This window comes from Microcaecilia unicolor, chromosome 8 (genome assembly GCF_901765095.1).
Source record: "Microcaecilia unicolor chromosome 8, aMicUni1.1, whole genome shotgun sequence".
Taxonomy (NCBI): Eukaryota; Metazoa; Chordata; class Amphibia; order Gymnophiona; family Siphonopidae; genus Microcaecilia; species Microcaecilia unicolor.
Window position 1 is genome coordinate 37,686,650 of NC_044038.1, and position 27,391 is coordinate 37,714,040.

The 27,391-nt window shown below is 45.2% G+C and overlaps 1 protein-coding gene across 1 annotated transcript in view; it reads left to right on the plus strand.

Moving 5' to 3' along the window:
• Window positions 1-27,391, plus strand: part of LOC115476004 — a gene marked incomplete at its 5' end in the record, with an annotated part of 269,698 nt that overhangs the window by 42,784 nt on the left and 199,523 nt on the right. The window contains 6 exon segments of the mRNA XM_030212099.1: window positions 3,781-3,946; window positions 7,384-7,566; window positions 7,796-7,948; window positions 9,893-10,037; window positions 20,360-20,518; window positions 23,101-23,219. Coding sequence (XP_030067959.1) covers window positions 3,781-3,946; window positions 7,384-7,566; window positions 7,796-7,948; window positions 9,893-10,037; window positions 20,360-20,518; window positions 23,101-23,219 — 925 coding nt within the window.

The window sequence follows — 27,391 nt, forward strand, 5'->3', positions numbered from 1 at the left end:
TGGGATAAGTTACTTTTTCCTTGGTTAACTTGTCAAACTTGTGTTTTCTGTGAAGTTGGAGAGAGGAGGGGAGTATCATTTAAAAATGAAATTGTGTGCATTCTATTTGTGTAACCTTTTCCAGATGTTCTTCCTAATAACATTTCTGCATTACTCCAGAGATTTGTCATTGTTTTGTTTTGAATTAGTGAAAACCAGATGTACTTTTCACTGACACAAAATGAGAGCAATGCCTTAGTGTGCCTCATAAGAACAGCCATATTGGGTCAGACCAATGGTCCATCTAGCTCAGCATCCTGCTTCCAGCAGTGGCCAATCCAGGTCACAAGTACCTGGCAGAAACCCAATTAGTAGCACCATTCCATGCTACCAATTCCAGGGCAAGCAGTGGCTTCCCTTATGTCCATCTCAATAACAGTCTATTGACTTTTCCTCCAGGAACTTGTCCAAACCTTTTTTTAAAACTCAGATGCACTAACCACCATTACTACATCCTCCGACAATGAGTTCCAGAGCTTAACTATTCTTTGAGTGAAAAAATATTTCTTCCTATTTGTTTTTAAAGTATTTCCATGCAATTTCATTGAGTGTCCCCTGGTCTTTGTACTTTTTGAATGAGTGAAAAATCGATTCACCTCCACCCACTCCACACCACTCAGGATTTTGTAGACCTCAATCGTATCTTTCCCTCCTCCCCCCCCCCCCCCAGCCGTCTCTTTCCTAAGGTGAAGAGCCCTAACCTCGTTAGCCTTTCCTCATATGGGAGCAGTTCCATCCCCTTTATCATTTTGGTCGCTCTTCTTTGAACCTTTTCTAATTCCGCTATATCTTTTTTGAGATATGGAGACCAGAATTGAACACAGTACTCAAGATGAGGTCGCACCATGGAGCGATACAGAGGCATTATTTTTTTGGTCTTATTTTGCATCCCTATCCTAATTCATCCTAGCTTCCTGTTTGCTTTTTGGCTGGAATGCTTCCTTCTATTTAATTGCTGAACTAACTAGTTCAATCAATGAAGGTGCAACTAACAAAAGTACAACGGTACCGCCAAATAGACAAAAAATGCAAACAAAGGAAAAATATGACTTGACTGGTATACAGTTATTAGAGTTCTTGTCAAAGTCACATGTCTTATATATTGAAATAAATAAACTAAGGAGGAGGAGAGAGTTGGTGGTAAGAGAAGTCCTGAGTCAGGCTTACCTGCCCAAACATTGGCAGTGAGGGAGCTGTATGGTGGGTGCGAAGTAACATCATCTGTTCAAGCCTGGAACATTTAAAAGCCAGCCCCACTTGTGGCGTTCAGTTGAGGGTGTGGCTGGTGTGACCAAAGGGGCACACCAAGCCCTGTGAGATTCTCTTGGAGCAACAGGAGCAATGAAGGAGCTGGTTTGTGGATTTGTCCTGCTGGAGGTGATTGGGATCTCTCTCTGAGCAGTAGGTTGTTGTGTCTGTTTTCTGTTGAAGAGGAAGGCTAAAGCCAATAGTGTAGTTCCTTCAAGCCCTCCTCTTCAAGTTCCTGTGGATAAACATCTGATAATTGAAGGAAGTCAAGTGGGAACTTTGATGAGAGTTGCCCCTCAAGAACAAGCGACGATTAGATCCACTGAGAGGACTCCCCCTCCTATGCCAAGCATTTCCTTTGTGTCTCCTTTGATTAACGTAGATACAGTTGGAAAGGATAATGGGTTGACCTCTATAACTACATCCTGTTCCATTACTTAAGCCGGTTGTGTGTCCTTCTGTGGACTTGCTAAGTTTGATTACAGATTCTTCACAAGATATTACTTTAAAAGAAATATGGACTGTGGATACTAGACCTGAGACCATGATTAAGGGGACTGTGGTGCAGTTGTGTCTCTTTTCCCAGGAAACTGTATCTAAATTGGAAGAGAAGAAGAATACATTTTCATCTATTGAAAAAAAGTTCTGTATGTTACAACTTCAGTTTGCGACTTTGCAGACTAGTGGCTCATTGGCAAGTGAGGATAACCTCTCCACTCATTTGTGGATTGAGAGGCTTGAAAATTCAGTATGATCCAGGATCTGAGATTTTTTTTAATTTTCTTCATACAGAGTTGCTTTCCCTTGATATATTTCTATCCAAGGAGGTTCTTCTTATTTCCAGATCTGAAGAAATTCGAATTTCCTCTTGTTGTTCTATTCCTAATCACTCTCATGTGGACAATGTGATTGAGGGGGATTTTGACTCCCTTGAGGGAGGTAGCTTGAACTTGACCAATTGTTTAGAAAGTTCTTCAAATATTATTTCTTTTAGAACTACACTGTGTGTCACATTTTCTGCTGAGAGAAATCAACTATTAGTAGTACTAAAGTCTTACTTTAAAAAGAAAGATTTCCTATTTTGTGGTCATAAAATTCAGATATTCTGAGATGTTGCTGGTTTTAAATAGCTAAGAAGGACAGTGGCGTACCAAGGGGGGCGGTGGGGGCGGTCCACCCCGGGTGCACGCCGCTGGGGGGTGCCGCGGCGCGTGCCTGTCAGCTGAGTTCACTAACTTCACTGCAGCTCCCTCTGCCCCAGAACAGGTTACTTCCTGTTCCGGCCGGGGCAGAGGGAGCTGCAGCGAAGTTAGCGAACTCAGCTGACAGGTGCGCGCCACGGCACCCCCCCCAGCGGCGTGCACCGGGGGGGGGGGGGGTGTCATTTCGCCGGGGGGGGGGGGGGGCGAGCGCTGCACCCTGGGGGGGCACATCGGCGATCCACCCCGGGTGTCATGCAGGCTAGGATCGCCACTGAAGAAGGAAAATACTTCTCGTTATGAGAACTAGAATTTTCACAATAGGAGGTACCTTTTTAAAGTTTCCTTTGTAAATGTTTGATCACTTGGAAAGGAAAGCAGTATGGTTTGTTTGGGGTTATTTTGGACCCATCACATTTGGAAAGATTTCTTCCTAAAGCTATTTAAGTTGGGAGGGTTTTTGAGATCCTATGTAGTAAAAGCCACAAGAGTGCAAGATCTTGGACGCATCTTGCTTATTTTTCTTATTCTTATTTTTCTTTTTGATTTCTCCTAACCTCTTCTCGATGGGGCTATATTTCCCATTTTCTTTGCGTGATTATTTATGGATGTTGCCTACAGTTTGTTACGGTGTATTTTCCATTACTTCTTTTGCACCAACGGTTGGAAACGCCAAAGATTTCTCCCCGAAGAAGAGCAGAAAAGCTCAAAACACGGTATCGTAACAGGCATTTTGGCACTGGATACTGTTGTGAGCGAGGAGATCTCCTGCTTTTCCACAAGTGAAGGAATGGAGTGGAGGAGTAGCCTATGGGTTAATGTAGTGGTCTGAGAATCTGGAGAACTGGTTCGATTCCCACTGCAGCTCCTTGTGACTCTGGCCAAGTCACTTAACCCTCCATTGCTCCATGTGCGAAATAAGTACCTGCATATAATATGTAAACCAGTTTGATTATAACCAGTATATCAAATACCGTTCCCTTTCCCCTTATTAGTTTGAATGCACATTGAGCACAACAGAGTTTTGGTTGTGTGTGTGTTATGGACCTATGATGAGACCAGCCAAGGATCTCATATGAAAGTTTGTCTTTCTGAGCTTGAATGCGCTATGAAGGTGAAAACCCCCCGTTTACGTTAGATAAAACTCATGAAGTTTGGATGGTATTGCTTTTTAACTAAGACAGTTCTGCTGTATTGGTCATTTGTACATTGTTTTTAATGCAATAGCAATAGAGGTAAGACAAGAACAGCTCATTCAGGTATATTGACTTATGTAGGTGTTTAATTGTTTCAGGCAGCCGCTAATAGATGCCTTACCCTCCTGTGGGACTGAGGCCTGTGTGAGCCTAATGAAAAAAATCCTACTGTCCAAAGAAGTGGAAGAGGATAAGGTGGAATCGTTTCTTTGGTCACTGGCATTTATTCCACAGCCCACGTCTGGCATGATTGGCTCTCTTGCTGTAAGAAAATTATTTATTTTTTTAAAATGTATGAACATATAGAACCAAATTCTATAAATGACGCTGAAAAATCGGTGACCGAAAATGCATGCATAAATTTCAATTAATGCCAATCAGCACCAATAATTGATTATTAGCACCCAGTTCAATTGACATTTGGATCATTAATCAATTAAATTGCACAAGCAAATTGGGTGTGTATCTAAATTTGCACTTGCAATTTTAAATATCATTTATAGAATTTCTGGGATCACACAGACACACACAAACACTGCACTGATTTCCATATTCCTGCCCAAGGGCCAGAAGATCAAGCATGGCGTCAAAATGTTTTTCAAAAACACGGAAAACTTGCAGCCTCTTATACTGCCTTTGTATTGGAAGGTATTACAGTCTGTCACTGTGCCCTGTGTGATTACCTGCAAAGTTCTCGTTTACGAACTGAATTTAGTAAAGGCTTTCAGACATGAACCTCACCGGTTTTTTGTAATAACTTCTTGCAATTTAATTTTTGTGGAAAGGTTTAGGATACATTGCATTATTATTATCTACGGTTAAGCCCCGGGATACATGACAGACCTCGTAGACCTACCAACCAGAAACACAATAAAATCAGCATGAACATACCTAAATCTCCACTACCCAAACTGCAAAGGACTCAAATACAAATCAACGTATGTATCCAGCTTTTCCTACATAAGCACACAACTGTGGAACGCATTACCAAAAGCCGTGAAAACAACGTATGACCACCTAAACTTCCGGAAATCACTAAAAACTAACCTGTTCAAAAAGGCATACCCTACCGACCCAACCTAAATGCCTGAACCCGGGGAAGAGGCAGGTAGTGGAGCACTTATGGAGAGTACTCGAGGCAGTGAAGATAAATTGGTGACACCAGTGAGTAGTGTAGCACAAGTGTCTACAAGGGCCCCTTTAGTTACACGATCATGCAGGGGCAGGAAGGTTTAAGTCCTGTGATTAACTTGTCAAGTAAAGTACTGTCAGCTGATCAGATGGCTCTACTTACGTTGGGACTGTTCAGAAAAAAAACCATCATCTGGTGAGTGACTTGTTTCTTTGGGGCTAGAAATCACAGACTGTTGGGTGAAAGATCCTCAGGCCTACCAGAGACAATTCCAGCCCTGGCCTACGCCCTACATAAAATTTAGAACTTAGCTGGAGATTTGAGTGATCCACACCCCAGGACCAGGGTTACAATACTAAACCTGATTTTAATATGAATCTGATTTATATATGAAGAGCAGCAGAATAAGTAAGAAATCAGTAAGTAACTTACAGAGGATCAGCTGGAAAACCCTATAGGTCACTGAAACCTGATGCTCATAGTCCCATAAGCATTCCACTAGAACAGAAGACCGAGAAAGACTTACAAGTTTTGGGAGGTCAATGAACAGATCATCTAGAACAGGATGAATGGAAATAAATTATTGGCTGGGATCCAAAGACTCCTGGTGTACTAATTCCTTCTCTCCCTCTCCACTAAGGGATACACCAAACTAAAACAGTGGAAGACATTTCCTCTTAAAAAAGAAACATCACCAAGTCTATAAAAATGAATTCTGGATACTTCCCTGGTACCAGATTCACTTTGCTTGGACATTCAGGTTATTTGGACAGAAGCAAGAATCTCTCCAACCCCCCGTCTTAAAAGGGGCTTAAATCTGCCAGAAATATGAGAATCAGGCAGGATTCCTGCTGCCGAATGTCCGTCTAGACCAGAAATTAAGAGAAACCCACCACATCTGTGTAAGCCTTTTCTTTCCTAGGTTTCCAAATCTGCCTTTGAAACCTCCAAGTAACTTGTAAATGGTTGCTTGCAATGATACTTTAAATGTCTCTCTCTCCTCTGTCCTGCTTCTTAAAAACTGGGCTGTAGGATTCTAGACAGGTCTTCAGTGTCACTTTACTGGAAAAAACATACTCCAGCTTAAAGAAATAACTATCTACACAGTCTCCAAGGAAACAAGTTCACTTCTCAAGTCCCAGTGATTTTTTCCAAAATCTGTCCCATCCTGGTATCAAGTCTCTGGTTAGGGAGATCCCTTATTTCAATCAGCCAGTGGGCCACTCCCATTCTTCAGCCCGGGGCCACTTCTTCCCCACCGTGCTGTCACCATCCACCTTGGCTCCTGCCCACCAGTAGGGGCTAGATTTATGCTCTCTTCCAGCAGAATCTCTTTATTCAAACCAGGATCCTCCTCTGTATTTTGGGCCTTGGTGGAGGTTGGGCAACTAAAAGCCCCGTGTCTTTCCCGCTTAGTCCATTTATCCTTCTTAACCCTTCCTCCCTGGGCGGAGTTGATGAAACATCTTTCCCTCCTCCTCACGGCTCTTCCTTTTAGTAACCCTGAGGAGAACAATACCATGCTTGAGGAACTCCTGAGTTTGCATGCCACTAAGAGAGGAAATTAAGACGTGTTATTTTTCTATTAACCCCAGTGATTAGTAAATAGGTCTCATTGCATAAAAAGGGACCTATGCTAAAACAGCATGAGTTAATGGTAGAATAACCTGTCTTGATGATAGTCCATCTTGATAACTTCCCCTCTAAATGCAATGAGCAGAAAGAATGACATTTTCAAATATCAAAATAGACCTACAGTATTACAATTGAGGGTCTGAATAAGGAGAATGTTTTAGTAGTGAATAGTTTGCAGTGAAAACAGAAGAAATATACTCAGTGCAGCTCCTTGACAATAATGTTCATGAACTTCAGACCACTGAGAGTGTTAGAGGATGACCTTGCCTGTTAATTTCCAGGTTATGTGTAATAAACTACCATTTTGTTGATTTCCATGTTGGGTTGGTGTACGGTTCTAGTGTGGGGAACTGAATTTCTGAGCATCTGATTTGAAAAGTGAGGTTAGTAACCAAGCCACAGAGAACAAAGTGAACGTTGAAGCCAGAGCTCTATTACCATTGCAGTTTACTAGAAGTCAAGATAGGACTTGAGCAAATCATGTTGTTATCTACTGTAGTATAATTATAGCAATACTTCCTGATATTTTTCAGGACTAAGTTACACCAGTCTCCTAGGGGCCCCTGTACTAAGATGTGGTAAGCACTAAAGTATGCTTACTGCAGCTAAAAATGCCTTAGCATGGGGTGTGGTCATATGTCCTACAGTAGTTTTGAGATCGGTTAGCGCAGTTACATTGTCGCACACTAACTGATTAGCATATGGTTAGTACGTGAGCCCTTACTGCCTACAAAATAGGTGGCGATAGGGGCTCTTGTGCTAATGAGAAAATTAGCACGTGGCCATTAACGTTGGAAATAGAAAAATCGGCCATTTTACTCCTGGCCTTAGCGCATGGAAATGACTCATGTAAGGATGCACTAAAGCCACATTTTTGTTTGCCTTCATCTTATAGACAACCAGTGACTTGTTTTTCTTGTATTTGTGGTTTCAGCCCTTGCTGCAGTTACCAGAAGCAGGTCAGGGTATTTTTTTAGGCATCACGGCGCTGGTCCATAACTTCTGTTCGACTCACAGTGACTGTGCCCTGGTACCGGAGCTTCAGACTTTAATGAAGACCCTGCAAGGTTATTTGAAGGAAAACTGCACCATAGGAAAACCGGAGCAGATGACCAAGGTACAGTACTGGCAGTGCTGAAGAGCGTGGAACATAACTCAGTAGGATTAAAACAATATTCATCACATTTCTGTCCTTTTTTTTTTCTTCTCTTCTATTAACCTGTTGAAAATGGAACATTTGAACCATGGGTTGCATGAATTCCAGAGAAAGTCTACATTGTGTTGCAGGAAGAGAGGAGGTCTGAAAGTCTTTCATTCTTCTCTGTTGTGCTTTTCTTTTTTTTCAGCTGAATCTGGTGTTGAAGGCGATTGGGAACGCAGGACTGGCAGCAGCTTCTCTTTCTCCTGTTCTAAGTTCTTGTGCACGCCTTAAAAGCAATCCCTTGGCAATACGAATAGCTGCTGTTGAGGCCTTCCGACGCATTCCTTGCTCGGCGGATGTAAGTTTAGAAATTTCTGGGCTAATTCCTTTTTCCTCCAGTTATAGATACAGTGAGTAAAATGCATCAATAGTAGCTCTGTTAGTGTTTTTAAAAGGTGAAGTGAAACATTATTGGGGTTGTTTGGGAGGACAATAGCAGGGCTGCGCTTACTCTCACTTCACAAAGAAATTTTTATAAGGCGTGTGCTTAGAGCATGTTAAATATAGTCAGGTAAATCAAATGTGGCGCAGTGTAGAGTTTACCACAATGTCAACAGAGAATAAAAGAGACCGTTTCAATTTTAAAGTAATAAACTCTTTTAAATAAACTCAGCTTATGTGCTTGACAACAATTATCACATCATGACCTACTTGGGGGGAAAAAGCCTCAGAACCTTACCTCCACCTTTTCTTTTTGTATAGGTGGTAGGATTTACAAGGGTAATTTACCTCATAGGCATAAAAAAACCACCCCAGTTTAAGTCAGTAAGGGGTCCTTCTACTAAGCTGTGGTAAAAGGGGGCCTGCACTAGCGTCAGTGCGTGTTTTTGATGCGCGCTGAGGTCCCCTTTTACCACAGTGGGTAAAAGGCTGTATTTTTTTCCTCAAAAAGAAATGGCCATGCAGTAAATGAACCACTTGCCACTCGGCCATTTCAGGGGAGGGGCACTTATCGCCACCCATTCAGGTGGTAGTAAGGGCTCCCGTGCTAACCTGGCGGTAACTGAGCAGCATGCAGTGATGCCCAATTACCGCCGAGTAAGCACCGACTTGTACTTACGCTCATTACTTATAGAATACCATAAGTTATGCTTGTACAGTGAAACCTCGGTTTTCATCAATAATCCGTCCGAAAACAATCGGTGAAATCCGAAACCAGCGAAAACCAAGGCAATTAAGGAGGATGCCCAAAATCGGGAGAAGGACGTCCATCTTCCGATACAAATTGGGAGATGGACGTCCTTTTTTGACGAAATCCGAGGCAACCGATGAAAACTGAGACAAATTTCTAGATGAAAAAAATCAACGAAATCCGAAACCGACGAAAACCGATGTCAACGAAAACCAAGGTTTCACTATATCTCCGTTTATTTGGGTGCAAGCATTTACTGGTGTAAGCGTGCACCCAGCTTGTACGTGTGTATATGTACCTGGTTATGCTAATATTTGTCCAGAGGAAAGTAGGTGGCTACATTCCTTTAGAGAAGAGGCTCCTACCAGTTGTCCTGTTACAGAACTGGATATTTTAGCTGAACTCTTACCAGGTGACTAGAACTTGTTATACATTGCTGATGGAGAACCATTAGGAAAATACTGAATTTCCGGAAAATTATTAGGAGTAATTTTATAATGAGTTTTATGTTCTAAGAAAATGCATAATCATTTTCACATATTAGTGGCTGCTTACCTGTCCTAAAGTGGGATAGACTCAGGAGAAATTAAGGAAATACTTTATGGAAAGGGTGGTGGATCCGTGGAATGGCCTCCCTGTGGAGATGAAGATAGTCTCTGAAATACAAGAAAGTGTGTAACAGATACATAGGATATGTAAGGAAGAGGAAGAGATAGTCACTTGGTATGGAGGGCAGACTGGATAAGTCATATGCCCCCCCCCCCCCCGATATTCTGCGCCATTTAACCGGCCATCCGCTTATATTCAGCACATCACTGGTTACGTTTGGCGGACAAATTGGGCCACTGAAATAGAAGGCCTATCGTAGGCCAGTTTAAACTTAACCAGCCATCACTGAATATTGGTTTGGCCGGTTAAGTTTAAACTGGCCAAAAATAAACCAGATATTCCATCTCGGTTACCGGAAATGGCCTGGCATTGCATATCTGGTCTCACCGCAAACAGAGGGAGTTTGCCGGGCTGTCTGATTGGACCCTGTGATCTTTATCTGCTTTCATTTCTCTATGTTAACGGTACTTTTCATGACATTATTTCCTCTATGCCTCTTAGCGCACTGTATTACTCCAGCTGTACCAAGCGACCGAAGAAAACGCTGAACTAAGAATTACTTCATATTATACTGCCATGAAATGCCCAAGTGAAGATCTCTTTAACAAAGTGCAACAGACTTTGCAGGATGAGAAATCCAGTCAAGGTCAGGAAGAAGCTAACTGAATATCATAACGTTGGGGGTGGGGATGGGGTAAGGGTTCATCTATCTTTCATTTTATTTTCTCCACAAGACATGTGCAGGGAGCTGTGGGACAAATACTTGGAGATGCATCCTCACAGTAGTATAGCCAGAGCTCAATTTCTGAGTGGGCCTGGAGGTAGACTGGGTGGGCAAGGCCCTCATATTTCCTCTCTGAATACCTTGGCTGTTGGGGATCTCAAAGTCCCACCAGCTAAAGAGTCCTCTCCGGAGCTCCTCCCCTTCAAACTATGTGAAACCCAGGGCAGTCGGTGGTGCATTTCCAGCTGCCGGCACCGCCCCCCATGTGTGCTCAGTTCATGTACATGAACTGAGCATGAGCAGGGGCCATCGACTACCCTGGGTTTGAGAGTTCAAGGAGGGGGGGAGTTTCAGAGAGGACTCTTCAGCTGGTACAGCTTCGGGATCCTTTCCAGCTACACTGACCATCTACGTTGCCACTGGGTGACACAGGCCCACCTGTGGCTACCCCACTGCATTCTTAGAGCCCCTTTCTGCCAGCAGGGGCTACCATGATACTTGAAGCCATTTTTCATTCCCATGCTTGACTGCATGACTTTCTGTGGTGTGCCCAGGCCCAACAGGCTTTAATGAATGGGAGATCTGAAAGCGAGTGTCCTGCAGCAGACCTCACAGTTCACTACACTGCAGCTTTTTCAGTGAAAGCATTGAATTAACCTTCACATTTTTCTTATGATTTTCTCAGTTTTAGAAATACAATAAGGCCAAATTGTCACCAGGGTTACAAACTGATATTATTTATCCTCCACATAATTTATACATGGTGCACATACTTCTCTGACTTTTAGGTGAAAGACAGCAACTTAAAATGCTTCAGTTCTTTCTGTTAAAGAACTATTTTTAAAGGACTGGGAATGCTGTAACTAGGCACAGTAATTGTTAGAGACAAGCCATGTTATGACTTGGAGTATTGTGTTAGTTTTGGAGGCCGTATCTTGCTAAGGACGTAAAAAGACTTGAAGCAGTTCAAAGAAAAGTGACCAAAATGGTATGGGGTTTGCGTCACAAGATGTAAACGGAGAGACTTGAGGACTTGAACATGTACACCCTGGAGGAAATGAGACATAAGGGTGATATGATACAGACATTCAAATGTTTGAAATATATCATTCCACAAATACACCTTTTCCAGAGACGACATGAATTGAGGTTGCAGGGGAGCCGACTCAGGAATAGTGTCAGAAAGTACCTTTTCATGAAGAGGGTGATAGATACCTGGAATGGTGAAGATGAAAATGGTAACGGAATTCAAAAATGCGTGGGATAAACACAAAGGAATCCTGTATAGAAGGCATGGAACCAAACAAGCGTAATGGTGATTAGATGGCAACACTAGTAATTGGGAAGCAAAGCCAGTGCTGGGCAGACTTCTACGGTCTGTGCCCTGAAAATGGCAAGGACAAATCTAGATCAAATATACATATGTAGTATCACATCATACCTTATGCTGTGAGTTTATCTTGTTGGGCAGACTGGATGGACCTTTATAGTCATCTACTATGTATATTATAATTTCCACTAGTATAACTGATGATAATGAGTGTTTTATTCTTCCAGATTTAATAATGAGTGTTTTAATCGTCCAAATTTAACTATAATTTATTGTGCATAGAATTCAGATATGTCTGCTGGCACGGTAAACAGCCACAAAGGGTTATTAGAAAACTGGATACTGGTGCTATGGTAGAGATAAGGTTTTTGTCTTATTTACAAGTGACAGTCGGTTTTAGTAGACAGTTGTTGCGGGATTATACTGTACAGTATGTAGTGCCTCAGAAACATTGCTGTCCACTTTATTGTTTAATCTTTCTTTCTGGCATCAGTTGTAAGCAGTGAGGTAGCAAGGGGGGGGCGGGAGGGGCGGTCTGCCCCGGGTGTCAGCTCGGGGGGGGGGGGGGTTGCTCCCTGCCAGCTCCCCCCCCTCGGCGCATCGACACCCCTCCCCCGACCAGCTCCCGCACCCTACCTTTAAAAAGAATATCGGAATCCCAGGCGCAGCGCCTCGCGCCTGCCCTGCATGTAAAAGAAATGTGGACCGTCGGGCCTTCCCTCGCTCTATCTGTCCCGCCCTCCACTGACGCAACTTCCTATTTCCGCAAGGGCGGGACAGACAGAGCGAGGGAAGGCCCGACGGTCTACATTTCCTTTATGTGCAGGGCAGGCGCGAGGCGCTGCGCCTCGGATTCCGATATTCTTTTTAAAGGTAGGGTGTGGGAGCTGGTCAGGGGGGAGGGGGTGTCGATGCGCCGAGGGGGGGGATGTCATCGTGCTGCACCCGGGGGGGGGGGGGTGCAACGGCGAACCGCCCCGGGTGGCAGCCCCCTCTGCTACGCCACTGGTTGTAAGTATTTTAAGGAAGTTGGAGTGCAGTGTTTTGTATTTTGAGATGATAATCAGTTTATAGTTCCATTATGTAGGGATTGTGTGTGGGGGGGTGGGGGGGAGGGTTATCTAGGTTGCAGACATGCTTGGATAAGGGAGGAGGTGGATGCACTTGAATAAGCTGCAAAAAACAGAGATGTTGTGGGGCTGTAAGACTACTCTCCAAAGGGAACAATTTTGTGAGCAGTAGAGTTGAAAGCTCAGGACTGCATTTGGGATTTGAGGATGGAATTAGGTGGTGGGTTGACATTGTGGTTTCAGTTCTCTTTTGTGGTACAGAGCTGTTTTTTTTCAGTTATGACTATTTATTTATTTGTTACATTTGTATCCCATATTTTCCCACCTATTTGCAGGCTCAATGTGGCTTACATAGTACCGTAAAGGCATTCGCCAATTCTGGTATGAACAAATACAGTAATGTTGTGGTAGAATAAGGTTCATGTGTACAGACACATTAGGGAATCGTAGAGAGGAAGAGAATCGTAGAGAGGAAGAGTTATTATATGTCCATTACGAGCTTTGGTTTCGTTGTGTTGCAGGGTACAGGCATTTAAGTTGGGTCGGTAGGGTATGCCTTTTTGAACAGGTTAGTTTTTAATGATTTCCGGAAGTTTAGGTGATCATAAGTTGTTTTCACGGCTTTTGGTAATGCGTTCCATAGTTGTGTGTTTATGTAGGAAAAGCTGGATGCATAGGTTGATTTGTATTTGAGTCCTTCGCAGAATTGAAATTTCAACATCTTTTCACAGAGAATGGTTTTGTTTGGGTGGTCTATTTGAGGATTATTACACATTTAGACAGGGGCAGCCCTATAGTTAGGCCAATTGAGGTCCTTGAGGAAACAGGAAGTTAGTTCAGACAGGGCAGGACGCGGTAGAGACAAGACTTGGTGGCCAGTGGCAGGCAGCAAATATGAATCGCTGCTACTGCCTGGCAACCTCTACGAAGCAAGTGAATGTAAATGGGGGGAGGGAGGAGTTTGAGAGAGAGGGGGAAAAGATGCCAGACCACCTGTGGGGAGGGGGGTATGTATGGATAGAAAGATGCTGGACTGCTTGCAGGGTGAAGAGGAAGATGGAAGGTACCGGACCGCAGGAGGAGAGAAGCAAAAAGAAAAATGCTGTATCTCGGATGGAGGAATGGAAGGTGTGAAGTTAGAATGGTGGTGGGGGGGGGGGGGGGGGGGGGTAGAGGGAGAAAAATGGAGATATGTTGGCCTCAGAGACAGAGGAGAGGGAGGGAGAGATGGAGGATATCAGGAGACAGGAAGGAAGAGAAAGAGAGAGAGATGTTTGAATAGGGAGCGAGAGGGAAAATTGCTGGACAGCAGGAGGTAGGAAGGGAAATCTGAAGGAGAGATGTATAGGGGAAGGGGGGTTGGAGGACTGGAAGGGAGAAATGATGAACAACAGGAGGCAGGCAGGGAAGTAAGAAGGATGGATATATGAAGGGTGGTTGGGGGAGGGGAAAATGTTGGACAACAGGAAGCAGGAAGTGAAGCCAGAAGGAGGGATGTTTGGAGGGGAGGGAGGGAGAGATGCTTGATAACAAAAAGGGAAGCAAGAGGGCAAGATGTTTGAATCAGGAATGGGGGAGGGAGGGAGAGATGCTGGATAACAGGAGAGAGGGATGATGGACATCAACCATCTTTCCATCCATCCTCTCTGTCCCAACAGGAGGCAGAAAGGGAAGAGAGACAAAGAGAGAGAGAGAGAGAGAGAGAGAGAGAGAGACATCTTGGAATTAGGGGGTGGAGGGGAGGGAATGATAGATACTGGTGAATGGGAGGGATGAAAGAAAGAGGGAGAGATATTGGACTCAAGGGAGGGAAGAAAGAAGGAGAGATGCTGGGCTACTGGGGAGGATGACAGAGAAGAGAAAGGGAGATGCTGGATCATGGGAGGGGACAGAAGGAAAGAGAGATGGGACAGGAACATGTCAGGCTTCAAGGGTGTGGAGGGGGAGAGGAGAGAGAGAAGGAAGAGATGTTGGGCTATAAGGGTGGAGAAAGGGATAGGGAATAAAGATACCAGGAATGGTGGAAACCATGCAGGACAGGCCAAGGGAGTTGTCAAATAGATGAGTGAGAGGAGAATATTGAGTACAGAGGATAGAAATGTGGTAATGGGGAATAGGTGAAATATAAATGGTTATAGGAGGCTGGGGAAGGAGCGAGATGAGAAATGGCAGAGCAGGGAGTGAGAAAAGTAGATGGAAAGTTGATAGGTAGGTGAAAAATAGAAAAGTAGGATGAAATTTGAGTGGACAGAGGCAGAAAACAACAACAACAAAAAAAAAGCAGAAAGGAAAGAGCTAAAAAGGAAAGATTGATATGTCAGAGAACAAGACAGGAGAGAGGAGAAATTAAATGGACAGCAGCCACTGGAAACAAAAGACAGACAGGAAAGCAGACAATGGAAACTGGGACCAATGTAATGGGAGATGAAACTGTCCAGAAAACAAAGATAGAAAAAAGTGTTCTATTTTGAATTTTATTTATTGAAATACTAGTAAAAAAGGCCCGTTTCTCAAAAAAATGAAACGGGCGCTAGCAAGGCTATCTTGCAATGGCGATTATGCTTTTAAGGCTCTCGTCAAAGCAATTTCTCCTCTCTCCCCTGCCCTCCCCTCCATGTCCAGCGATTCTTCCCTTCCCTCCCCTCCCATCCCCTCCGTGTCCCTTGATTCTGACCTCCCCTCCATATGCAGCGATTCTCTTCTGCCCTGCCATTCCCCCTGTGTCCCGCGATACTGGCCTCCCCTCCATGTCCAGCGATTCTCCTCTGCCATACCCTTCCATCCGTGTCCCGCGATTCTGCCCTCCCCTCCATGTCCAGCGATTCTCCTCTGCCATGCCCTCCCATCTATGTCCCGCGATTCTCCCCTCACCTCCCATCCCCTTCATGTCCAGTGATTCTCCTCTGCCCTGCCCTCCCATCCACATCCCGTGATTCTCTCCTCTCCTCCCATCCCATCCATGTCCATCAATTCTCCTCTACCCTGCCTTCCATTTCCGCTCGATGTCCCGCGATTCTGTCCTCCCCTCCATGTCCAGCGATTGTCCTGTGCCCTGCCCTCCTATCTGTGTCCTGTGATTATGCCCTCCCCAGTGATTCTCCTCTGCCCTGCCCTTCGATCCGTGTCCCGCGATTCTGACCTCCCCTCCATGTCCAGCGATTATGCTTTTAAGGCTCTTGTCAAAGCAATTTCTCCTCTCTCCCCTGCCCTCCCCTCCATGTCCAGCGATTCTTCCCTTCCCTCCCCTCCCATCCCCTCCGTGTCCCTTGATTCTGACCTCCCCTCCATATGCAGCGATTCTCTTCTGCCCTGCCGTTCTCTCCGTGTCCCGTGATACTGGCCTCCCCTCCATGTCCAGTGATTCTCCTCTGCCCTGACCTCCCCTCCATGTCCAGCGATTCTCCTCTGCCCTGCCGTTCCCTCCGTGTCCCGCGATACTGCCCTCCCCTCTATGTCCCGTGATTCTCCCCTCGCCTCCCCTCCCCTCCATGTCCCGCGATTCTCCCCTCACCTCCCATCCCCTTCATGTCCAGTGATTCTCCTCTGCCCTGCCCTCCCATCCACATCCCGTGATTCTCTCCTCTCCTCCCATCCCATCCATGTCCATCAATTCTCCTCTACCCTGCCCTCCCTTTCCGCTCGATGTCCCGCGATTCTGTCCGCCCCTCCAAGTCCAGCGATTGTCCTGTGCCCTGCCCTCCCATCCGTGTCCCGCTATTCTGCCCTCCCCAGTGATTCTCCTCTGCTCTGCCCTCCCATCCGTGTCCTGCAATTCTGTCCTCCCCTCCATGTCCTGCGATTGTCCTGTGCCCTGCCTTCCATCCGTGTCCCGCGATTCTGCCCTTCCCAGTGATTCTCCTCTGCCCTGCCCTCCCATCCAGCGTTCCCTGCAGACAGGTTGGGCTCATGTCCCCTCCCCTCCAGCGTTCCGTTGCCTTCACTTGCTTGCATTCGTAACATCCTGACGTCAGCTCACCTCCAGCATTCCCTTCCCTCTCACTGTTCCGCCCTCTTCTGACGTCATTTCGTCTTTACGCGAGAGCGGGACAGTGAGAGGGAAAGGAACGCTGGAGGCTTGCTGACATCAGGATGTTACGAACCCAGCCAGCCATAGAACGTTGAGGTACAAATTATATAGTAGATGTTAGCTTTGGGAAATGTTCCTCGCAGATAGTGCCGCAGATAGTGAAAATGTCCGGTTAGTACCCAATCTGAAACCGGCTCTTTTGGGAGCATTCTGGGGGCGGAGTCAGCACTTGGCTGGCTAAGTGCCATTGTTCAGCACTTAACTGGCCAAAGTAACCACATTAATAGGACTGTAGAAAAGTCAGCGCTATCTTTATGTGGTTCACCATAGCCAGTTAAGTGCTGAATATTGCACTTAACCGGCTCTGTTCTTGTCAATCCTGTATACCCGGAAATTTAGCGTTGGAGCCTGGATATGGCCTGGCATTGAATTTCCAGGGATAACGCCAGCGGCAGACAGCAAAACACTGGTCACCACTGGCTGAATATTGGGCTCTTAGTGAGTATTATGCTGGGAGGGTTAAGCATGGGGGAGGGGGGAAGTATTGCTTTTAAGTGCATATATGTAATGTCTTTTCATTAGTTCAATTATTTATATATGTTGTATTGTAACCTGCCTAGAGATCTGTGTTTGGACAGGATATATATTGAAAGGAATTTAAACCCGGGATCTATATTAAATAAACCAGTAGATGAAGAGAGTCAACCGTGCCTAACACTGGGAAGAGTCAAAAACTGCATGAATATGCATCAGGGTGATTTACTAATAGAAGGCTGAATTTCATTTCTGGTAGTTTGACAGGAACAAATGCTTCAATTCCCTGGAAATGTCCTGATTTACTGACTCAACTATGTGGTATGCATGTGCCTTCTACTTCTTGCGGAAAATGTCCTTTAAAGAATTCTCACCCCGTCTCCTCCAAAGCAACCATATTGTAGTTTTTAGCAGCCCTAACCTGCCCTGGACAGTGTATTTACTCTAATTATGTATCTCTCTGTAAACGCTCCCATCCAGGGGCGACAACTCTTTACGTAATATCCAGTAAATGAAAACGGAGTTCTAGTGCTGGGCCTGGGCCAACTACTGAAAGCAAGAATCAAACAACCCCTGTGGTTCCTGTCCAGGTTTTCTATTTGTGCTTCCAGGCTTGTGGAATCCAGAGCAGCAACAGTCTCGGACATTAACACCTCTGGGGCATAAATTAATCCCATTGCAAAAATGTAGATGAAATATTCTTTCAGAAACGTAATTTTAGTACGGCACATACGTTCTGCATTGCCTATGAAATAAAAAAGGCAGACTGACCATCTGGCAGCCTCCTGTGACAACGTTAACCCCTTGCAATGTATCAGGATATCTAATATATACAAAAGCCCCCGTTGAATGCTCGTTGCAAATTTATGTATAATGTTTTTGAGGAGAACCCCTTGTAAACAGAAAAGCCTATTCAGTGGATCAATTTGTACCACTCCACTAGGCTGAATCTTCACAGGGTGGCCTCACTGGTGCTCTGTGCTACTTAAATTATGCAATATGTGATATAACAAAATTATACTCTCCCTGGCCAATATTCAAAGCAATTTAAGCAGGTAGGAAAGGGTCCTACACGCTTAAGTTGCTTGTCCGTGGCCAACCGTGAATATTCGGCGGCGTTTAACCGGTTAGCACTGCTAAATTATCACAGGGGCCGAGTTGGCACTTATGTGGTTAAATGCTGATATTCAGTCCCTGACTGCATTAATAGCAGTCTTTTCTTTAAGCGAATCAGCTTATGCGGTTAAGGACTGAATATTGCGTTTAACCTCATATGCTTTAGTGGCCAACCTATAACTGGACATTCAGTGCCAGTGTCTGGACATGGCCCGACATGGAATATCTGGGAGTACAGCCAGGGGCAGCCTGACCATTAGGCACTCATCAGGAGCGGCACATCGGAGGGGTGGCATCTACCCCTTCATGGCGGTTTACCTTACGGTGACATTCCAGACCTGGCAGCGACAGCAATTCCCATATGCTGCCCTGCTGCCGCCGGCACCCGCCTCTTCCATTTACTGCAGCCGCCTCTCTGATGTAACTTCCTGTTTCGGCAGAGTTTCAGGCAGCCACATTAAAGGGAAGAGGCAGGTGTTGGCGGCAGCAGGGCAGAGTATGGGAATCGTTGACACTGCTGGGTTTGGAATATTACTGTGAGGTAAAATGCCGCAAAGGGAAGGAGGGCGGCATCTCAGCCCATGGGGGGGGGGGGGCACGTCAGCTCCACCTTAGGCAGCATCTTGTCTTTGGCCGGCTCAGAGAGACATAAAAACACTGACTGCTGGCGGCTTAATATCAGCCGGTGCAAGTCCATGACTAATATCACTTAAATTCAGCGATCGCTTACCTGAACAGTCCATCGCTCTGAAACTTTCAAATTCTACAGAATTTGTTTCCCAAGCGTTCCCCAAACCCAACTTGCTGAGTTTCATCCGCTCTGCTTCAGGGGTTCATGCACTGTCACCTCAGTAATAAATCATTAATGGAGCAATATTGAAGCCACCCTGGTATAGATTTAGCCAGGTATAGTGATAAAAATTGATCCACTTGAGTTCTATTTTTGAGGGGTCCTCTTTTAGTTGTAAACCACTTGGATCTCCTAGTTGGGAATAGATAGTATAGTAAGTTTTTTATAAACATAAACTATATTTGAGCTGAGCACTCAACAGGATCTTTTGTATACATTTAAGATTCTAATCCTGTAGTGAAATATTAGATGTATAATTTTGTACAGTATATCTGATGGCTTCAGTCCTTATTTTGTGTGAGGTTAAGCAGAAGTATTGCAAGATAGAAATAACACTGTTGAAACTGTAGTGCTAAGTTTCAAGCAGGGGCGTATCTGCGTGGGGCCACAGGGGCCTGGGCCCCCGCAGATTTCACCCTGGCCCCCCTCCCCGCCGTCAACCCTCCCCCGCTGCTTACTTTTGCTGGCGGGGTCCGACCCGCAATCTCCATATTTCGGCTTCCTCCGTGGCCATGTGCTTCCAGGAAGTAACGCTGCAGTGCTGATTCGTTGAATCCAGTTCGGCGTCTGACGTCCCAGCACGTCAGACGCCGAACTAGATTCAACGAATCAGCGCTGCAGCGTTACTTCCTGGAAGCACATGGCCACGGAGGAAGCCGAAATATGGAGATTGCGGGTCGGACCCCGCCAGCAAAAGTAAGCAGCGGGGGAGGGTTGACGGCGGGGAGGGGGTGGAGAGAGGCGGCGGCGGCGGCGGCGGGGGGGGGGGGAGGCAAAAATGTGCCCCCCCCCTCTGGCTCTGGCCCCCCCTACCGCCGGATTCCAGATACGCCCCTGGTTTCAAGTAACCATATCAGCCCTGAAGAAAACCAGACTCATTGCAGGCTGTCATGTTGTCTATTGGACAAAAATAAGAATTATTATGCAGTGTTTAATTGTGAATCATCTAAGAACACTACATAAGGCTTCTCTGGAAGAAATAGTTTTTGTACTGTTCTGATGTTAGTGTGTGTTTTTATTTGTTTTATGTGTTATTTTTTAAATTTTATGCATGTTTTAATTGTCCCTTGCCTAGATTTGTGGATAGCGGGGGTAATAAATGTTTAAAATAAATAGCAAACGGAATTCAAAGGACGTAATGTAACTTACCTGGAGCTGCTACTGACAACTCCAGAATCCAGAAAGAATCAGCCACTACAGATCATTTGCATGATTTCCGTATTTTGATTTTCTTTTCCAGGTCTAGCAATAACTGCTGAAAGGAAATTTGAATGTTTCAGACAATTTTCTAACCCTGTGATTCTTTTCAAATTTCAGTGGGTTCATTTGTCTGGAGTCACTTGTCTGAGCTCCTGGAGACAGACGACCCTCTGAAGGCTCATCTTCGAGATTCCCTACCTGATGACATCCTCAGCAAAGAGTTTGACTGGGAAACCTGGAAATATTCTTCATTTTCAGATACCACATTCCGTGGAGGTACTGAGCTGAAATTCATACCAACCTGTGTAGCACATCTGGCTTTTTGTTCTCTGTGTCTGGTTGTTAATTGTCACAGCACCTAAAAGCAGAGATTGCCAAGGTTTACTGGTGTGCCATACTGTGATACGAGTGGACCCCCCCCCTGCCGATGACCCTCTTGATCCCCCCTCCCGCCGCCAGGCCTCCCCCACCGACGCTGTTGCCGTGGGCTACCTTTGCTGGCGGGGGACCCCAATCCCCACCAGCTGAGGTCCTCTCCTTCCCGCGACAAATGACGTTCTCCTGACGATGCAATTTGGCGAAACATGCAGGCATGTTGAGAACGGTAAAGGAAGGTTAAGGGGAGCACTACACAAGCAAAAAGAAAAAAAAGAACAACATGGAAGTGAATTAGCAACGGGCAGCTTCATGAACGCCAGTGGACCCGGCACTCCAAGATATAGATAACAGATTGGAGCAAGATAAGTAGTGAGATCATTCTATATAGACACTTATGAGAGATTTGCCCTATGACAAATAAGTGGTTAAAACATTACACGTGGAGGGGCATAATCGAATGCGAACGCCCATCTCCATGGGCGTCTATCTCCAAGAAAAAGGTATGTGAAGGGGCGGGGCAAACCGTATTTTGGAAAAAAATGGGCGTCCATCTTTTTTCCGATAATACGGTTTGTGCCAGCCAAATGCATCGGATTTGTGCGCATTTGAGCTGGGCTGTTTCGTTTTTCAGCGATAATGGAAACCGTAGGCGCCCAGCTCAAAAATGAACAAATCCAAGACATTGGGTCGTGGGAGGGGCCAGGATTCATAGTGCAGTGGTCCCCCTCACATGCCAGGACACCAACCGGGCATCCTAGGGGGCACTTGTAACAATTAAAAAAAAAAGTTAACAACCTCTGAAGTCCATAGCTCCCTTCCCTTGGGTGCTGAGCCCCCCAAATCCCCCCCAAACCTACTCCCACCATTATCATAGCACTTATGGCTGAAGGGGGGCACCTAGATGTGGGTACAGTGGGTTTTGGGGGCGGTTTGGAGCGCTCCCATTTACCACCACAAGTGTAACAGGTAGGGGGGGATGGGCCTGGGTCCACCTGGCTGAAGTCCAGGAACCTGCATACTACTGTGATGGAGCTGGGTATGACATTTGAGGCTGGCATACAGGCTGGAAAAAAAAAGTTTTTAAAGTTGTTATTTTGGGGTGGAAGGGGGTTAGTGACCACTGGGGGAGTCAGGGGTGGTCATCCCCGATTCCCTCCGGTGGCCATCTGGTCATTTAGGGCACTTTTTTGGGACTTGTTCATGAAAAAAGGGTCCAAAAAAAGTGACCCAAATTTCACGCTAAAAACACCTTTCTTTTTTCGATTATCGGCCGAGGATGCCCATCTCTCCTCAGCCGATAAACACGCCCCAGTCCCGCCTTCACTATGCCTCCGACACGCCCCCGTCAACTTTGGCCGTTTCCGCGATGGATTGCAGTTGAAGACGCCCAAAATCGACTTTCGATTACACTGATTTGGGCACCCACGGGAGAAAGACGCCCATCTCTCGATTTGGGTCAAAATATGGGCGTCTTTCTCTTTCGAAAATAAGGTGGATAGTGTCTTTGAAACATCTTATGGATAGGAAAGGAGGAAGGGAATTGGAGTGCGATGATGGTAGTCAATGGTGTAATTGTATAAGCTACCTGTTAGCTTAAAATCATGACATCAGATACTGAGCACTATTATATTAATACACAGCATACCTCACATTGGCACAGACGGGGTATAGGATTAGTAAAATATAAAAGGGTTTCTAATATTTACAAAGTTAAACCTATTTTGAAGTGCCATTTATAGAATTTCCCCTTAAGTCACAAACTACAAACCAAACCTTCTTTATAAAACAGACGGGTCCCATGTAATTTCATTGCTCACAAGCAAGTCAGATATTTCAATTTGGAACTTTTATAAAGTACCCCCTATGAGTTCCACCTTGAAATATCTGACTTGCTTCCTTGGCTAAACCTAAGGTTTTTGGGATCGCATCCATCTTTCCAGCAACACTTCTTCAAGGCCAATTTGATACCTCAAGGGCCATAGGAGCCGACTTTTCCAAACAAATAAGGGTGCTAACACAAAATACCTCTTCCTGGACACTGGGAATGAGTTTTCTCAGTACTGGGAAGGTGGAAGAACTTACTGAACTTACAGAGTATGGTTTGAGTAACCATACTCCATGAGTAACAGATTCAGTGTAGGTTTATTTGCTTGCCTAACTCTGAGCTCACTAGAGCCCTCTGGTGGCTTGGGAAGCAGGTCTAATATTTATAATATTATAATATACGTAATAGAACATTATAATTGGTAGTGAAGGGCAAGGCAAAGTTGTAACATATACATGAGTAAGAAAGTAGGAAGAATTTGAAAGTAACTTGACTGATTTGAAGAAAGTTGCACATGAGGTCAGAGAGATGGTTAAATATTATCTCAGTTAGGCTAGGAGTGGATAAACATAATAAATGCCACATCTGAAGAAATTCTGTGGACTGATGATCTGTTGGTATTTAAAGCATCATGATCTGCTTTTTTGCTTTCCAGCATCTGGTGGTGCAAATATGGAGACATCAGTGATTTTTACCCCAGCATCTTTTATCCCACAATCAGCAATGGCCAATCTAACTGTACATGTGATGGGGCGAGCTATAAATTTGCTGGAGGTAAGTTCAATATTTTTTTCTTCCACTGGTAGTTACCACACAAATGTAATTTCTGGTTTGGTAAATACTTCAGTAGAAACATTTCCAATATTCAGGCCATGATGGTCAAAGTGTGTGTGTGAGTGGGGGGGGGGGGGGGGGGGGGGGGGGGGGGTTAACACCGACCCACAGTTTGCAGCAAAATCTGGATATTCAGTGGCAGTGCCCGGATGGTGGCTGCTGAGTATCCAGATACTGGCGTGAGTGTCTGGCACTATTCACCTACTGGTGATTTCCCATTGCTATCCAGATAGCTAATCCGGATACACTTAGCACAGCTTATTTTCTGTCTTAAGTTATCCAGATAGATATCCAGGTGGTGGCGCTGAAAATCACCACGACCTAGGTAACTTTGGTCTCTGCCCCAGCTCCTCCCTTGGACCACTCCAGCACTGTCCAGATATTGCCACATCGATTTGTAAAGATATTCAACAATACTATCTGGATAGTGCCACTGAATATCTTTCTCGGTAGCATTTATCCAGATGCTGCTATCAGGAGAAATGCTTTTGAGTATCAACATGATAGGTTTCATGGGAAAAAAAGAAGAACAGAAAAGCCCAGGAAACAGCCCATTGATTCAGCAGGTGCCTTAACCTTTCATCTGATGAAATCCTAAAGCTCCTCCATTGTCCATTCTTTGGGCCTTGCATTTTGCTTTTCAGCATCTCGCTCTGTGTCTTGATACACAGAATTGTAAACATGTATCCTTGCTACAGCCATCTTGTCTTTACTGTTAAGAATTTGGGGGGTTAATATTCAGCCATCGGGTGTAGAGCGTTTTGGTCACCACCGATGGCATTATTCCTGGATATTCCAAGCCGGGATCTGTACGGGATTTGGCTTTGAATATCCGGTTATTTTTAAGCCAGGTAAGGCATAGGTGCTTAAGTCTATATATGGAAAAAAGAAATATGAAAGCGCCAAACCCCTAAGAGAAAAACTACACTGGCTCCCACTTAAAGAACGAATTACGTTCAAAATCTGCACTCTGGTTCATAAAATCATACACGGTGAAGCCCCGGTATACATGTCAGACCTCATAGACTTACCAACCAGGAATTCTAAAAGATCATCACGTACATTCATGAATCTCCACTATCCCAGCTGCAAAGGACTAAAATACAAACTAACATATGCATCCAGCTTCTCCTACATAAGTATGCAACTATGGAATGCACTACCAAAAGCCACAAAAACAATACATGACATAACTGATTTCCGAAAGCTACTAAAAACCAACCTGTTCAATCAGGCATACAACAACGATCCATCCTAAACACCAGACAACAAAACTCATACCAGAACTGTACAAAAGGGAACTCTCTATTCTGGACTGCTTAAGTTATTCTATTACGATCGAACTTTAACGTAATACCTTTTTATTCTTATTATATGAAATGAATTCTCTTTACTTGAATGCCTAATCCAGTCTGTCACCTGCAATATAACTAGGTATTTCTCATTCCGGAATTGACGATCGCCATCACAGAACAATGTAAGCCACATTGAGCCTGCAAATAGGTGGGAAAATGTGGGATACAAATGCGACAAAATAAATAAATAAGTCTATATACAGCACTAAAGCGGCCATAGGTTACAGCATAAAAATAGAACAGACATTTATATGGTTCAATTTATGTGGTAAACCTGGATTCTTAAGGGCTGAATATCCGTACTTAAGCAGCGAAGTGCTCTCTCTGCCCCTGGAACACCCTCAACATAGCTGGCTTTGAGTTTGGCGCTAACTGCGATAGTCAGCGGCACTTAGGGCTCCTTTTACTTAAGCGGTGGTAAGCCCAAAGCGGGCTTACCAATCGCTATACAGGAAGTACCGCCGAGCTACCGCAGCAGCCCACTCCTAACTTGCTGTCATTTCCAGCGCTACAAAAATTGATTTATTTTTGTAGCGCCAGAGTGTACCTGGAGGTAATCGGCACTGCCCAGTTGCTGCCAGGTTAACGCGGGAACCCTTACCACCACCTCAATGGGTGGCAGTAAGTGATCCCCCCCCCCCTGAAATGGCCGCACGGCAAGTGCTTTACTTGCCGCTCAGCCATTTCCTGTAGGAAAGCAAGAATTCCCTTGTACCAGCTGTGGTAAAAGGGACTTCGGTGCACGTGTAAAACACATGCCCATACTATTGCCGGCCTCCTTTTGCCACAGCTTGGTAAAAGGGGCCTTTAGCCAGTTAAGTGCTGCTGAATATTAGCGGGTAGCCCCGACCAACCAATTCAACCAGTCAATGACCGGCTAAATCACTTTGAAAATCGGGCCCTTTGTTTCATAATATTGTGTGATGCTTTTAAATTGCTGGACAACATTGAGCTTAGTTCATAGGAAAGTCCAGAATTTATTTATTTACTAGTAAAAAAGGCCCGTTTCTGTGAGCAATGAAACGGGCACTAGCAAGGTTTACCTGCGGCAGCGTCGGGAGGGCGCAGGATGGCAGCGTGGGGAGGATGCAGGTGGGTAGTTTTTTTTTTTTGGAGGGCAGCAGCTTCGGGGTCCCGGTGGATCAGATGTTCGGACGGCACTCCTCCCCCTGCATAGCTCGGTGTTTGTCGCTGTGCGTCGGGGGGGGGGGGGGTGGAGGCCCTGCGTAGGCCGCTGTTTCTCGCTGTGCATTGGGGGGGTAGCGTCGGAGGGCGGTGGAACTGGCGATTGGCTAAGTGTCATAGCCCCGCCCTCCACGTCATCACGTTGTGACTCGAGGGCGGGGCAGACACTCATGGGATCTTGCAACTACAAATTTACATTTAGAATGTTGGGGTTGTGAATTATGTGTGGATGGGGCGTGGCTGACGGCGGGTCTATGAGTGAGAGTGAGAGTGAGTGGTGCTGACAGCCTAGAAGACTACAGGGCTTCAGTGTTTACCTGCCACACAGTGAGGTTCAGAACGTTGGAGGTGAGAATTATTTATATAGATTTGTTGCATTTGTATCCCACATTTTCCCACCTATTTGCAGGCTCAGTGTGGCTTACAATGTTCCGTTATTGCATTTGCCATTCCAGAAAGTTACATTTGGTGTTACATAGAGAATAGGTTGACATAATAAAAATTAAGCAGACAGGCATAGAAAGAAACCAATCGGAATATAAGGCAATCATAACGGGTAATATTCAGCCTGTAGCAGTAAGTGGCTTGTAAGTTGCTCACAGCTACAGGCTGAACTAACCCCAGATCTTCAATGCCAAGGCATGCACGACTCCTGGCATTGAATATCTTGGTGTATGCGCTGACCCGGAAGTTAATTAGACACCTGCCAATATTCAGACCAGTGACTGATTAACTCTGCCAAAAAAGTTAGGACAGTCTTTTATGCACTTACTTAGCCTGTTAACAAACTGAATATCACTGCTAACCGGCTAAGTTGCAGCTCTACCCAAACTCCACCCCAACACATAAATTGTGACTCCACCCATACTCTGCCCTAACTCCACCCTCACATATAAATTGTGACTCCACCCATGCTCTGCCCAAACTCCACCCCCACACATAAATTGTGACCATCCATACTCTGCCCTAACTCCACCCTCACATATAAATTGTGACTCCACCCATGCTCTGCCCAAACTCCACCCCCACACATAAATTGTGACCATCCATACTCTGCCCTAACTCCACCCTCACATATAAATTGTGACTCCACCCATACTCTGTCCTAACTCCACCCTCACATATAAATTGTGACTCCACCCATACTCTGCCCTAACTCCACCTTCACACATAAATTGTGACTCCACCCATACTCTGCCCTAACTCCAACCTCAGATATAAATTGTGACTCCACCCATTCTCTGCCCTAACTCCACCCTCACATATAAATTGTGACTCCACCCATACTCTGCCCTAACTCCACCCTCACATATAAATTGTGACTCCACCCATACTCTGCCCAAACTCCACCCCACACATAAATTGTGACTCCACCCATACTCTGCCCTAACTCCACCTCCACACATAAATTGTGACTCCACCCATACTCTGCCCTAACTCCACCCTCACATATAAATTGTGACTCCACCCATACTCTGCCCTAACTCCACCTCCACACATAAATTGTGACTCCACCCATACTCTGCCCTAACTCCACCCTCACATATAAATTGTGACTCCACCCATACTCTG